Source organism: Strongylocentrotus purpuratus, unplaced genomic scaffold (genome assembly GCF_000002235.5).
Source record: "Strongylocentrotus purpuratus isolate Spur 01 unplaced genomic scaffold, Spur_5.0 spur5_contig_854, whole genome shotgun sequence".
NCBI classification, from domain to species: Eukaryota; Metazoa; Echinodermata; class Echinoidea; order Camarodonta; family Strongylocentrotidae; genus Strongylocentrotus; species Strongylocentrotus purpuratus.
The window spans coordinates 707152-722839 of record NW_022145562.1 but is presented as its reverse complement, the minus strand read 5'-3'; the positions used below and the strand labels follow the sequence as shown (position 1 = coordinate 722839).

The window sequence follows — 15688 nt, the reverse complement described above, 5'->3', positions numbered from 1 at the left end:
GAACAGAAGAAAATAATAGGCACATTCATACTCAGTGAAGCTCAGTGGCGTATCCGGACCCTGGCTAGCGAGGGGGGGGGGGGCGAGGGGGTGAGGGGCATCCGGGCCAAATATTTCATTTACTTAAGTAAGAAGTGAGCGTTTTGTCTTTAATTTTGAAGAAACGAATGTGCCGAATAGATAAGACGGATTTTCATCTAACACTGATTAAAATTGATTCTGCACCAGCTGTATCAGTGACCCAGTGGCCTTTGACAAGACGTTTTTTTTTTTAGGAAACATTTAGCCCCGACTCAGCCGATCGGTGAATAAGGGGGGGGGGGGGGGGGGGGGGGGGGGGTGATGGAGAGGAAAACCACTATTTTTTTTTGAGGGGGTGACAATATAAATTTTTTGTGGGGGTGAGGGGGCCGCTTTTGTTTTTTTGCTTTAAAAAAAGGTTCAAATTTACGTTTTTATCCTTTTTTTTTTTTTTTTTTACCGTTTTAGGTGGCTAGCGGGGAGAACCGGGCCGGAGAAATCGCTACGTGGAACCGCGCCTGGGTATATCGTTTAATGGTCAGGCGGATTGAATTTACGTTGTTCTGTACCCCCCCCCCCCCTTTTTTTTTCTTTCCCCCTCTCTCTCACTCTCTCTCTCTCTCTCTCTCTCTCTGGAGTTTACGTATACACTCTCACATAGCTAGGTTAACGCTCTTCCGGCTATCGGCATTTTGTTTATGTTTTTGCTGCATATAATTTATGGAACACAAACAAATTTCTACTACACATTTTTTTTGTGTTTCAGTCGTGTTGCTCGTAGTATTTTCCTGCTTTTCTTGTTTATAGCCATCATAGATTCGTCCGTAGATTCTATCATACTTATTTATGTTCATATTTTCTCAGTTGTTTAGTTAGTTTAGTTTGTAAGGATTTAAATGTATGCATTATTCTTACCTGCCGAGTTTGTTCATTTAGGACATACTCACCCCCCCCCCCTTCCGTGAACGGAGGGATATCATGCGTGTTCCCAAAATGTCCGGTAAAGGGGTACTTTTCACGCCTTTTCACACACAGCTAAAATTCATCGTATCTAGAGATGATTAGAATCACTCAACAGTTTTAAACATGTTTATAGACAAAATTTCCCAGTGTGAACATCGTTTATACGATGTTGGGATAGATACGAAGTCGCGATCCATACGCCCCTAAAAGCAGGCTGCAGATACGAAGTTCGTATCTAGAGAGCTTGACATTTTGTGTGTGAAAGGAAATTCGTGTTTAAACGTGTTTAAACTGGATAGAGCGTGCGCTTTGATTGACATGACATGACCTTCAATGCGCAATGGCACTACTGCGCATTTTACGAGCAGTAGTTAATCACGAAACTATTAGCGATCGCAACGAAATTTCTGTGTGTGAAAGGCTCGTGATTAGTTTAAACACGTTCGAAACACGTTTATACTAGTCATGTTTATAGAATTTTAGCTGTGTGTGAATGACTTTACACACCGGACTTTGGGGGTGTTTTCAAAAGGAGGGAACATGCATATGCGTACCCTAAATAACACTGAGTGGGGGGGGGGGGGGTGGATACAGGCGTTGTGGTGTGCGCCTGTAATCCAGCTAACAGTGGAAGTTACAAACTGATTCAGCCGAGGACGCAGGTTCGAAACTGAGTCACGTCTTTCGGATGGTGACGTTTAAAGGTCGGTCCCCAGACGTAAATAATCATATCTGATTGACACACGTCTGTAAAAATAAAACACACACAGGGGGGATACTCATAAGCTACTCATGAGGGACCTTAATTCCACAAGCCTTGCTTTCAACCAAGGTCACCTCATTTTTCTATTGTAACGCCATATTCTGTTAAATTGTTATATTCATGTGATATTTGTAATGTGTGTTATGAAAGAAAGATAATTAAAACTTGAACTATAGTGAACTTATAAAACTTAAATCTTGAATCTAATGTTACTGCACTACGTGTCGTAGGAGTGTCGTGGTCGAGTGGTTTAAGGCGCTTGACTGGAGATGCGAAGGTCGAGGGTTCGAATCCCGACACGGCACTATCCTTTGGCAAGATATTAACCTGCACTTGCTACTCTCCACCCAGGTGTCAAAATGGGTACCCGCCGGATGCGGTCGTCATTGTTGGTCAAACAGCTTGTGAGCGTCAAGTAACGCCCGCCTGGAAAGCTCCCAAGGGAGTGGAGATTGTGCACACAGTGTGTGCGGGCAAGCACTGAATCCAATGACCGGGGTAACAGTATATTTTTAAAGCGCTTAGAGACATTTGTATTAAGCGCTATATAAAAAATAAATATTATTATTACGTGTATACTATACCAAAATTCAACGTAGATGGCGTGTGAACAAAAATATACGTCATCTCATTTGCATAACATAGTTGTGGAAACAGTCAACATGGACGTCGATTGTGCCCATTCGGACAGTGATAGCTGACTTATTTTGTATATTATCTCGTGAAATGTTGATTTGTTGGCGTTTGGAGTACACTGGTCCTGAAGGTATTGAAATGTGCAATATGTCTGTTAAAAAAGAATCGTCAAACAGCATCAAATTAACGAATGCACAATGTTGACAGATACAGCTCGAGGATATTACTCGTATCCTTTTCATTCGCAACGGAACGCTATGTAGGTTGTGATGTGAAAATGATCGTAGATGTGTACTGTGTGCACTGTGACTCTGTGAGTGTGATTGTGACTGTCACTTGACTTGAGCCTAATCAAGACAAGTGTGAGTTTGACTTTGTGTGAAAATAGATCGAGAATGATTGCAGACTATTTATAAGCCTAACCATCTGACCATTTCTATTTTGTATTATTGCTTAGAGTTAGAGTCTAATTCTACATTAAATATTTGATTGTAATCTGATTATCTGAGTCGAAACTTTTGATAACAATCGATGAATAAATGATACTTTCTAGATCTAGATCTAGCAATTCAACTCCTCTGGGTATCCCTGATAGATCTACCCAAAAGAAGAAGATATTTTAGAATAGGTCTAGATCTAGGCCTAGATAGTAGATTGATTAGATACTTTCCGATCAATCTAGATCTAGATCTAGACCTAGACCTAGACTATTCTAAAATATCTTCTTCTTTTTCATCTTTGGTGCAGTCTGTTTCCTTCAATCTTGTTGAAGATTCTAGTAGAAGTTACAACTTTGGGCCCCATTCCTAGAAACCGTCGTAATGTCTAACTCTATCCCATTGAAACGTGTGTTATAGAATTAGCACACGATTCAATGGGATAGTCAAGAAGTTAGACTTATGACGGTTTCTAGGAACGGGCCCCAGGTGTAGTGAGTGTTAGGAAAGGTAACTCCAGGGAGCTCCGCTGCCATAGGAAAACGCTTCAAACAGTGGGTTGGGGACTTGGGGCACATTTTTTTGAAATGTACAGAAGTAGTAATTACAATTTTGAATTGCAATGTTTTTCAACTCCTCTGAGGATCCGATCAACCACTTGAAATAATAATTAGAAAAATTCTTAGATGGGAATAAGGGTGATTCCTCGTACTAGAGTAAAACCACCAAACTTCGGACATTGCCAAACTTCGGACAAAAATTACTTCAACGGCTCGAACGCAAAATATGAGCCTAGCTCAGGCGGGTAACTTGCATGCATTTGATACTACTACTAACCTACATCGTTAGTACAGAAAGTTAGGGCAGGTTGCCGTCTGCAAAACTCACAAAAAACATCGAATTCAGAGACAGATTTCAGGTTACCTGGATTTTTACAGTTCCTTAACAGGTGAGTTAAGGTATAGAGCCTCCAATATATCGATTAAAAACAAATCCTTGGCATATTTCAGGTGGTTTCTGCCAAAATTATGGGAGCTTATGAGATACTTTTTCACTCTATCGCGAAATTTTTCTAATGGCGGCCGTTACCACGGACCTAGGGGTACTATACAGGTACCCCTACCAGAAGATGGCGCTCTTCCAAACTTCGGACAGGCAACATTGAGTGTCATTTTGACTTGGAAAAAATAGCGCTTTCGTAAGATTTTAGCACCAAAATATTGTGTGAGTGTTGTTAAAAACACCTTTCTGATAGTTCTACCTAAAATAAATCTACCCAAAACGAGAAAATAATATTTTTTTCATGAAATCAACGCAGTCAAACTTACCCCCGTCGAACGATTTTTGATCCGGTTTCCAAACCTCCGATGAATGCGCACTTTAGCGCGCACGCTATACGTGCGCTGTACGTGCGCTATGCGCTATACATGCGTTATACGTGCGCTACAAATGAACGTCCGAAGCTTAGCAAGTGCGTCCGAAGCTTGGCATGAAAAAAGGTTCGGCGGGTAAGTAAATAATTCTAGTTTTCCATTTCCTTTACTAATTTTCTTTTCATGACACATAAGCAGTATTTGCACAATAATAGTATATTTGATCTTTCACTAATTAAAAAAAGAATTTAATGTTTTCCCCCGTTTTGTCTTAAGTGTCCGAAGTTTGGCGGTCTTACTCTATTCGTCCAATGTTGTATATCGTTGATTCAACATGGCAAAGAGAAAGTATGCATGCCCAGACAGCGCAGTATGTCTTTTTGTGAGATCTAGATTTATGCAAAGTTATAGCTGGATTATCTTATGGTTGAATTTTTCATCCAATACTGATAATTTTAAATTGCATGTAGTCATGTAGAACATAGATTGTAAAGAGAAAGATAGGGAGAGATACTGTACTGATAATCATATTTTTGATGAACTTTGTCAGTGCCTTGTAAACAGAACAATGCAATTTTGAATAGACCCTGTTTGTGTATGTGCCAATTGTTTTTCCTTGACTGGGTTGCTATCACCAGTAATAATAAATATAACATCTTGGAACAAGAGCAGTTGACTCGTATGAAAGATGTAGGATCAGAGCATGCCAAGCAGGTTGCTGCCAGGGACCGGGCCAAGAAGCTCTCGGTGGAAACCAATAGGAGACGCAAGTAAGTGGCATGATTGGAAGGCTGTCATTGAAAAGCAATATTTCATGTACCTCCCCCCCCCCCCTCTCTCTCTCTCTCTCCCTCTCGATATCTATATACAGAGCTGCCAACTAGTACGGATTTTCCGTAATTGGTACGGAAATCAACGGCAATTACGGAAGCACGGAAACCCCTTCAAAAATTACGGATTCCCTGATTTCTGGACATGCCTATGTATTAACACATGCATTATGCATATGCGAGTGTTTTAGCGGTAATGATCGCGATACTTCCCGGGCCTCGGCCCGGTGGTTAACTTTTGAGCGCACGGAAATATCATCCGCGCCTCAGCCACGACCACTGCACACACATGTAGCTACCATCGAAAGATATGCACACCGCCCTGCTATATGGGCTGCGTGTGCTAGCTTTCAGCATGCAATATATATCGGGGAGACGGCAAACTCGTCCCAAGTCCATTTAGCCACCTTGCAAACCAACCCGTACGGTACCATGTCCATGTGTAGTTTATAGCAGGTCTACAATTTTTTCCCCCTTAGTGATGGGTTCTCATTGTTATGATAATAAAAGTACGACTCGACTAATGATGAAGATGATGATGATGATGATGAAGATGATGATAATTGTCATAAGGAAAATGAATGTACTTCCTTGATTAAACTTGAATTTATATTCAACAATTATTGTCATTGTGTTTTATTTCACATTATTTGTTGGATCATGTTTATTCATTTCATTTCATTCATATACCCCTTTTCATTGTTGATAACAAAATATGATACACGAATAAATTTTGAATGAGCTGACACACAAAGTTTTGACCGATACGAAAGCGCATGCATGGTGGATGTGCTGAAACAAGTGGCACGATATTTATCTGGGCGAAATATGCATTGGCCGAGTGTTACACTACCGCATGTGCAGCAGGTCGGCCGTGGTCGCGTCAAACTTCGAGTAACCGACGGAGAAAAATGACTTCAACTTCATTGAAGAAGCGTTCTAAAAAACTGCAAACCTTCTCAGGTGATTACACCAAGAAATGGTCATGCATTGTTCCGTCGAAAAGGAATACAAACAGTGCCTGTTGTACACATTGCTCATCCGATTTTGGAATTGGTCATGGCGGTTCGAACGATATCCAGGTACATCTGAAGTCGGTGAAGCACCGGACTGCAGCGGCGGAGGCAAGTTCCAATTCCCGCAGTCATGACATCGCCCAGTTTTTCGTCGCAAAGGACAATTCTGTCACGAACGCCGAAGTGAAGTTTACTCAATTTTTGATAGAGCACAACATCGCGTTTTCAGCAGCAGACCACCTTTCACAACTTATGTTTGTAGAGCCTCTATGTTAATTGTAAAAACCTGAAGTGAATATACACACGTAAGTGAAACAGGGTAATAATGATACATCAATCCTCTAATAACCATTGTTTTTTTTATAGCACTTAAAATGATGTTATAAACAGAATGTTCTTGTTTTTACTTCAAGTCCTGTCATTCAGAGTGATGCTATTACCATGGTACTAGTAGTTTGTGTTGTGGTGTTCAACTGTTGTGTGCAGCTCTACAATGTACGTGCAAATGCAGTCTTCTTGATGTTGAAAGCGCCGCGCCGCGCTTGAAATTACTGATTTCCATCCAAAATTACTGATTTTTAGCTTTCAGATTACTGATTTTGGTTTCAGAGGTTGGCAGCTCTGTATATACATGTATCTTTCTCAGATATACTTTTTCCCCTTTTTCATGTCATCTCTGCACTACTCTACAAGTATGAACCGTCATAATGAGAAACATTTTTCTGTCTTGTTTTGAGTGATGTCTTTATGGCAATATTTTATTCATGGTGTTTTATTTTCAAAGCAACGTTTTCATATTTTAAACAAATACTTTACACATCATATATTTCTCTTCTCGCATTAATATATGTTACTGCTGGTGCTAATAGTCAGCATAATGGAGAAAGTGCAGGGCCCGTTTTCAATTCCAAACTTAAGTTTGAAATATGAGTATTTTTACTTAGTCTTCGGCTTTGATAAAATACTCAGCTAATTTGGGTATTCAATTCAAACTTTTTGCAAAGTATTTTACCCTAAATTTAAGACAGTTCCCTACCAGTCTTAAGCCAATTATTTGGAGGCCTTGATTGGCAGGCATGTGGGTTTCTAACGCAGTATCATAACCTTAGTAAATTTCTTTCTTATTCTAAGTATCAAATTGAATACCGGCCCAGGTGTTTAAATAGTAAAATATATTATATGTTGTGTCTCTCCAGAGCTCTTGAAACCAAGAAGAAGCTAGAGGCACAGAGAGAGGCCAAGAGAAGACAAGAAGTGCTTGATGAAAGACGTCAGAAGCAGAGAGAAGCTACCAATCGATATCAGAGGCAGAACAAAGGCTCTGCTCGCAGGCATCATGACTTTTATCATACAGGTACATTCACTCACACCGCAAAAAGTTCCAAGCTTGTCTCCTGACCATGCCTCAAAGTTTTTACAGTGCCTCCATGCTGCCACAAAAGAATATCAGCCTTGAAAGACTTTACCTATCAAACATTAATTTCTATTTATTAATTATAAAAGGGAATGAGGTTAACTCCAATCACCCCTTTGACATTTGCATCTATCATATGCTCATCTCATCTTCAATCACGCCTATAGTCAGGATTTCGGAACTTGGTGTTTAATCTTCTTTCTTTTTTTCCCCAATGAGTAAAGGATGTTAAAAGAGGGAGAGGGTTTAAATTTAAAATAATGTGAATTATAAATATATGTATAGGGTGTCTTCCAAAAGGAATTTGGCATTTTTTTAATATATGCAGATGGCAAATGCCCTCCTAGCTAATAGCCTACATACAATATTGATTTGATTCATCTCATTCAGCTCCAGCTTATCCCGGTGCCCCCCTGCATGATGGTGTCCACATTGCCAGAGGTTATCACATGGAATCGCCTCAAAGTATGTCGCTATCTCTCTCTCTCAATATTGACTAGAAGTTTTGGAAAATCATGTAAATCTAGTCCCCTGTGTTAGAATAAGTTACTTTGCTAAACTCATCTTGGGAACTGGTGATAGACTTATATTTTTTTAAGGGCAGTAGATTCAAGCATGTTGTTTGAACTGGTAAAATGTTTATAATCTTATTATCCCTTAAATATCATTTCTCATTTGCACATACATGTATATGTTGCCATATGTTGAATTCATGTATTGTGATGACCAGCTCCTAACCCGTTTGTTCGCTTATTGCTAAATATATAATACATGGTATCTGTAATAATAATAATAATAATAATAACTTTTACTTATATAGCGCTTTTCTTAAGACATTTATATCAAAGCGCTTTACAATATTAATACAATTAAAACTAAATAGAGTAATGACAAGAAAACAAATATGAAGTGAAATTATGAAACATAAGATACCAAGGTAAGGTAACAATATAAGAACTAGGTAACAATTTAAGAACTAGGTAACAATTTAAGAACTAGGTTGAATATGCATTTTCCATTAGGTAGGTTTTTAATTTTGATCTAAACTAAGTAATATCAGAGATGTAAGCTATAATAAACTTTCTACATAAATCGTATGGCAGTATAATTTATTTTTCTTCTTGAAAAATATGATTGGATTGGAATGGATTTCATGAGAATATGTTTCCCATTATTACCTATACTAATTTCAATAATCTCATTTAAGAGAGATTGTGTGTGCTATGGGCTAATAGCAATTTGATTTTTTTTTTTTTTATAATTATCTTTTTTTTTTTTTTTTTTTTAAAGGCCATGGAAGTGGAACGCCTTCACTAGATGATGTCCTTCAGATGGTTGGTGTTCCTTCTTCTCTGTCCCTCAAGTATGGACAAGGCTATTCAACCTACCAACACAATGGAACAGTCCCAGTATCCACATACCCCACGACATCAAATTACAGTGGAGCTTATGTAGACAATAATGCGAACATCGCTGCTGGCAGTGAGTCTAGAGGGTATACAAAACCAACACACTCTGCCCTGCAGTCGGTTGCAAAGCAGGGAAGAACAGACTCAAGAACCAGTCTGATTGAGCAAGAAATAGCAGAACAGCAACAGAAGCTCATTCAGCAACAACAGAGGACTTTGCAAGAATTCAGTCAAGCTATTCAGAATGAGGCTAGTAAAGGAGGTAGTGGAAGTGGCCTTCAACGGAGCGAGAGCCTGTCAAGTGTTGATAGTTTGGAGGAACACAGAAGGGAAAGGGAAGATTTGACGCAGAACTATGGGACCAAACAGCATGGGGCGTATGACACTTCAAGTTGTGGAACTGCAGCTCCAAGTTATGGAGTTGCCAATGGCACACAGATTTCCAATAGTCACAGTGTCACACGGCATTCAGAGATTAAGAAAGATCCCAGTAACTTCAGTCTGTATCATAATAATGTTTTGATGAGAGGCAGTGATGACAAAAAGACTCAAGAGGAACAGGACACAAAGCAAGTAACCAGGACTACTTCAAATACTAGGAATGACTCAGTCTATGATGGCATGCAATTTAATGGGGTTGCCTTTAATGGGATTGTGTCTACTGCCAATGTTTCTTCTCACAGTGTCACCAATGGTAAAAAGAATGGTACAGCAATTAGTTCCCAGAATGGTGCAACTGAAAAGAAAACTGTAAGTAATGAAAACAATCAAAAGAAGAGTGTTACATCTCAGGCTTGGTCAACCTCGAATGCCAGTAAACCTCCTATTCATCAACATGTTAGTGCCCCAACAGCTAGCACAAGTCAAAGGTCTAGGCCATATTCAGCAAGGACAACTGCTACTGCAGTTACTGTTGCACCTGCAGTATCATATGCAACAAGAACTCAAGAAGCTGAAGCGCAGCATTCAAATGCTTCAGCGGTTACTGCAATAAGAGCGAATGATGGTTACAGAGGAGTCGGTCCTGGGATGCCATATCCTCCTCAGGATAGAAGGTTTGAGGAAACTCCTCAACAAATGATGGCACCAGAGGAATATAGAGCAGAAGAAGAGGAAGAACCTGAAGCTGTGTCACCACCGAAGAGTATCTTAAAATGGCACAAGAGTGAGACCCCTACCAAGGACCGTAAAGCAAAAGGACTGGCAGCTGCAATCATGAAGGATAGTCTGGACATTGGCAAACTGAGCGGAATCAAGTCACCTAAGAAAGGCGTCCGCTGGACAGACTTGACCTACAGTGATGATGAGAGTGTAGAGATGCAAGCGACAACGGAAAACATGGCACCTGCTCGTAAGCCAAGGATGATATCAAGTGTTGATGCAAGGACTGTACATGAAAGATTAGGTGGTAAGACAGAGAATGTTGTTACTGGCATTCCACCTAGGCCAAAGTCTGGAAATGCAAATAGTGCAAAAGGTAAAAGTAGCATGCAGGTAAAGAATAATCGCTTTCCGAATAGCCAAAATAGCAAACAGGTCGTAAGCGATAAAGACAAAGTGGTTGCTAACAAGGCACCTGTCATTCAGAATGGAATACGATTAGACAAGACACCCACAGACGATGAAATCAACTGGTTGTGGGATAAGGTTAGAACTTGCTTGCATACGCGGGAAGAAGGAGCAGATCTGAAGAATGGCCCTGTGACACAGACACCCAACACAAGGCAGTCATCTAGTGCAAACCAACCCCAGGAACAGAGAATAACGGCCAACCTACGAGTGGCTCCACCATCTAACAAGCCGCGCTTCAGCCAGTATAATGATACTCTCAGAAGGCAAGTCATCGTCCCTCGTTACAGGACTAACAGTGATTCTGGAACCCATGTCCAGCAGACGCCTGTATCTCAGCAACGTCGCCCTCATGTGAGGAGCTCCAGCGCATCAAGGGCTAATGGACAGCGAGGACCAGAGCTAAGCCAACAGGGACCAGGAAGATCTGCTACTGTAGCCCAGCAATATAATAATGCAGACAGTAAGTTCATGCAAAGATCACTAACCTCATTTTTTCTTTACCTTGAAATTAAAATTAAAACACAAATGTACATTAGCTAGTGGTGAAGGTTGAACCTGCATGGTTTAGCCTCGCCTTATATTTGTTATGATATGGAGACTCCATCAGTGTTTAGAGCCTTTTGAAAGATAACTAAATAATCTCACACCATTAATCTACAAATATACTTCTTCTTAATTTAAAATATTATACACTTAACGTTCTGATTTGGCACTCAATACATAAACTTGTTTATTGCTTAAACAATTTTCCTTCACTTTGTTAAGGTCAACTCACATACCTGTAGTAAACACATTGGCCCGAATTCACAAACCTCCTTTTGTTTCGACAAACCTCCTTTTGTTTTTTACAAGGTTTGTAAAAACGCGTTGAAACGCGTCGTATGACGCACATAAACCTCGGTTTGTCGACAAACCTCCTTTGTGCATTCGGGCCATTATTGTTGTTTGTGTTGAACCAATGTACAAAAACAACTTGACATGAGGACAATTTATTTCTATCAAAGGAACTGATGGATTTTTCCCCTTGTCTGACTATGTATTTGTTTGCACTCTCTTACAGTCACAGAAAGTTTGATGACCTTCCAGCAGGCAGAGCAGATGGTACAGCAGAATGCAGATGATTCAGATATCGTAGCCATGTTGGATCAGCAGAGACCCCATCATCAGGCTCATCATGAGCAGAAAAGTAAGAACAAAGACTTCACAAAGTTCTCTCAATTGCCTTTGGTGATGTCTCACATGAATTGAAGGTTCGTAATAAGGGAGTTTACAATAAGCACATGGTACAAATGACCCCAAATATCCACAGATCTTTTACACATGGAGGAGTTCCACTTTGAGAATCTTGGAATAATAACTGCCAAAGTCCTAGTTGTGCTTCATGAATACCTTTTGTTTGACCTCTTGAAAAGAATATTTCCACCTGCATATCATAGAATGTACCGTTGGTGCATAAATGAATAATGTTACATAACTTTCATGAGTGCATATCCAGTATTCATCTCTGTGGGTTTTACCATTTTGGTATAAATGGCCTTTATCTGTCCATGCGCAGATTGTATCTGTAAACTGGCTTATTTGAGTAATAGTTTACGGCAGGCGCATTCGCGGGAGCAGGGGGTTAAGGGTTAAACCCCCCCCCCCCCTTGAGTTTTTTTTTGTGTATGTTTTTGGGGAAAACCCTCGTTTTGATTTGATTCGATTCGATTTGATTCCATCGGAACAAAATGTCAAATTTTCAAATTTCGAGACCCCCCCCCCCCCCTGCTTATTCAGCGGCTGGCTGAGTCGTTGCGATTTTTTGGGGACTCCCAAAAAATACAGACTGATTTAACACCTAATTTCTGTATCGCTTCAATTAGTACCCTTATAAGGCAAGATGAGCTTGTCGTTCTCACCAGATGGGGGCAGAGGCTTATCCTGCAGAGTAACACAAATGTAGAAACTTTTTTCTTATGGAGTATCCTTTCATTATTACCGGCCATCAAAGTTACATACATGTATCTGTATTTATAATTTCAGTACATCCGAGTGCACTTTCCATGGAGGAGGCCAAGGTATTGGAGTCCTTAGATCGGCTGAATGCAAGACTTAAGAGTAAGTATTTGAATAATGTGATTTAAATCTAATCATTCTGTTATTTTAAACTCTAGGGCCACAAAGGAGGTTTATAGACAAACCTAGGTTTATGTGAGTCATATGAAGGTTTGTCTAAACCTTGGTCTGAAATGCATCGAAACGCGTCATATGACGCACTTAAACTTAGGTTTGTCTACAAACCTCCTTTGTGAAATTGGGCCAAAGGGTATAAACTATGACACGCATGTACATTAGTGCCTGCATAGTACCAGAAAGGTGATAACTTCACAATTGACTTTAATAGATTGCAGCCACAGATAATATTCAAGCAACCCATCCTTGGAGAAAGACAAATTGCATGGATAACCAATATTCATCTTTTCTTTTCATTCACTCTGTAAAGGATTATGCATATGTAGGAAATATACAGTAGGCTTACAGTTACACCATGTAAGAGAGGGGAGGACTGGGGAGTCCTGAGAAAGGACCCTTTCAGAACTACACACACACACACAGATGATTACCAACAATCCTTTTCAGGACTCCCCAATCCTCCCCTCTCACATGGTGCAACCGTAAGCCTACTGTATATCTACATCACCATGCAAACCGATGCTTATAAGGAACATCTATGTAGGAGATGTTTCATTGATGTAGCATTCATGTCATGATATTGTTCAGTTCTATTAGACGAGTATAACCTTACATTAGGGCTAGAACCAGTTCACCAAAGATCCTACAAATACAAAAAATTGTAATTCTCCATGTCCAAGCTGCTTATATCAATCATTTTAACAAGGGTGATATATTTCAATATTTTGTTTAATTGTATTTCTAGCTGTCACTGCTGACATGAATGGATCCTTCAATCCTATCTACCCTGTAATGCCACCCAGACCACCACAACATGTAAGTATGGATGCTTGTTAAGTCTTTTATCAGTTGAGAGTAGACTGATACATTTATATTACCCAAGTGTGAAGAAAATGTTATAAGCTTGTTATTGAACTGCATGTAAACTTATGGGTTAGATTCCTAGGTGATTGAGGAAGGATAACTTCAATAGAAGGCTATTATTGCACTGACTTTGTAAGAAAAAGAAAATGAGGTTATTTAAGGACCACAGTCTTAAATACTGATTGCTATGCTCTTTCATGTAAAAGGATAAATCTTTTGCACAATAGTATGTTCCTGTGTTAATTTTACCAGAATGACATGGCTCATGAGATAGAAAGTAAGAATTGATATGAATTTCTCTCTTTGTGAAGAGGATTGAACTTCAAGTTACATAAATATCTGTTTCAACATTATTTTCATTACATCATAACATTAATGAAGCATGAAACCTAATAATGTTATTATATAGTTTAGAATATATCTAGTCTATATTTATTAACCACCAAGTGATTGAAAAAGTTCTGTATGTATTTTACATAGTACAGTTGGAATACGATGTCTATATCGAAAGTATGCATGTAGTCCTTGAAATGCAGTTGATTCACTATTTCATCCTTTTTATTATCACTTAAAAACACTTATCCATCAAATGTATGTACTTTACATCAGGAAAGCTTTGCATAATCATTAGTGATTCATGGCATTGTATGTTTTCATCCTTACATCATTTTTGCTTTCATTGTTACCCTCATTAGACAACCCTCAAAGAAGACTTAGATGATGTAAATGTAAGCTCTTTATTCATTGAGTAGTACGGTAGTTTTTGTGATAAAAACGTTCAAGTAGAGCAAGTTTTGTGATCCATCACTTTTAGCCATAGTACAAGTAGTTTCTTTTCCTCCTTTTTCAAGATTATGAGAAAACAAACCTTGCCTATTTTTTTATTTTTGTTTGTGATAATTTTCTTGTAGTTGCATGTGAAATGTTTCAACAGAGTCAGAACCCCATAAGTGCCTAAACCATCTTCAATCTCTCTCTTTCTTCTAAACAGTGCCTGTTTAACGGTACATTTATGCTTTGTGTGATTGTGAATGTTTTATATCTATTCAGAACATTTAATAAATGTATTTTTTCTTTATTGTGTAATATTCAATGTAGTATTAGATACTTGCTGTTTTTTTTAATGAGATGTGGAAAAATAAACTTGAATAAACTTGAATATAACTGCTCTTCAATCCGATGCAGTAGAGCACCGTACTTAGGTTGCATACACCCGTAAAAATGTCATAAATATAGAAAGTTAGTTATATCACAGAGGTCATCATGTTTAATATGTAATTACAGACATAAATATTTAATTCTATAGTTTCATTTCACCATTATGTTGCATGCATAGATGATAATTTTATCTCTGTGATGTGTATATTCTGCTAGTCTGTTTTGTGTCATTACACTTTTGAGTGCAAATAGTATGTTTAGTAGCATGTTAGAATGCCAAAGTACACGTAGGTATCAAGTTTATTACTACTATGCCATAGAGTGTGCTGGTTGTATCGAGTATGTTGCTCATTTTTAAAACAATCCATTCTATATGTTCATTATATGTTATTAACTCATCAAGTACAGTCAAACCTGTCTATAGCGACCACCCAAGGGAAACACAAAAAAGTGGTCTTTGTGGACAGGTTTCTTTAGTACTGACATGTTTCAATGAGAAACTATTTTCAAGGGAAACAAAAAATGTCCTTGTTGTAGACAGGTGGTCACTAAAGCAGGTTTGACTGTATTGAATTCTCTCATTCCCATAGGCTATGTACAGGAACGACCCAGTTCCCTTAGCCAATAGGTAAAAAAGATTGGATAATAATGAGATAAATGAAATAACAGTATATTATTACAACTGATTAACTACATGTATATGGAACCATGAAACTACTCCGGATATCATAGTCTTACTCTGAAGACAGTTTCCTCTTTTGTTCCTTACATACAAGTCTTTTTTGTATCTTTTATTACTTTTTTTATTTCTCCAGACTCCAGGGTTCAGAGGTCACCGTCCTATGAGTTCAAGACCTGGTGCAAATGGGGTCACGAGACCAGCGAGTCACAGATCGAGGGCCCAGTCTGCTGACAGGAGCAGTGTGAGGATGGGGCATCACAGATGAGCAGACTTACCTAGAGGAATGTGAACTCTACCAGTGATGGAGGTCGGATGGATCATCTAGCTCTTCTTGTTTCTAGTGGTGTCCTAGCTGGTGCTGCTTCTGCCTTAGTGCTG

The 15688-nt window shown here is 39.0% G+C and overlaps 1 protein-coding gene across 3 annotated transcripts; it reads left to right on the top strand.

Moving 5' to 3' along the window:
- The first annotated feature begins 2389 nt into the window (after positions 1 to 2389).
- Positions 2390 to 15603, top strand: LOC115928588 (centrosomal protein of 126 kDa-like). Of its 3 annotated transcripts, XM_030995957.1 has the most exons (10): positions 2390 to 2612; positions 4832 to 4963; positions 7236 to 7393; positions 7844 to 7918; positions 8744 to 10894; positions 11495 to 11620; positions 12457 to 12531; positions 13352 to 13422; positions 14166 to 14198; positions 15444 to 15603. In XM_030995957.1, the coding sequence occupies exons 1-10, from the start codon at positions 2581 to 2583 to the stop codon at positions 15573 to 15575; spliced, it is 2985 nt and encodes a 994-aa protein (XP_030851817.1). In that variant the 5' UTR covers positions 2390 to 2580; the 3' UTR covers positions 15576 to 15603. The 3 variants fall into 3 exon arrangements, with proteins under 3 accessions (XP_030851817.1, XP_030851833.1, XP_030851824.1); XM_030995973.1 differs by lacking the exon at positions 7844 to 7918; XM_030995964.1 differs by lacking the exon at positions 14166 to 14198.
- The last annotated feature ends 85 nt before the right edge of the window (positions 15604 to 15688 follow it).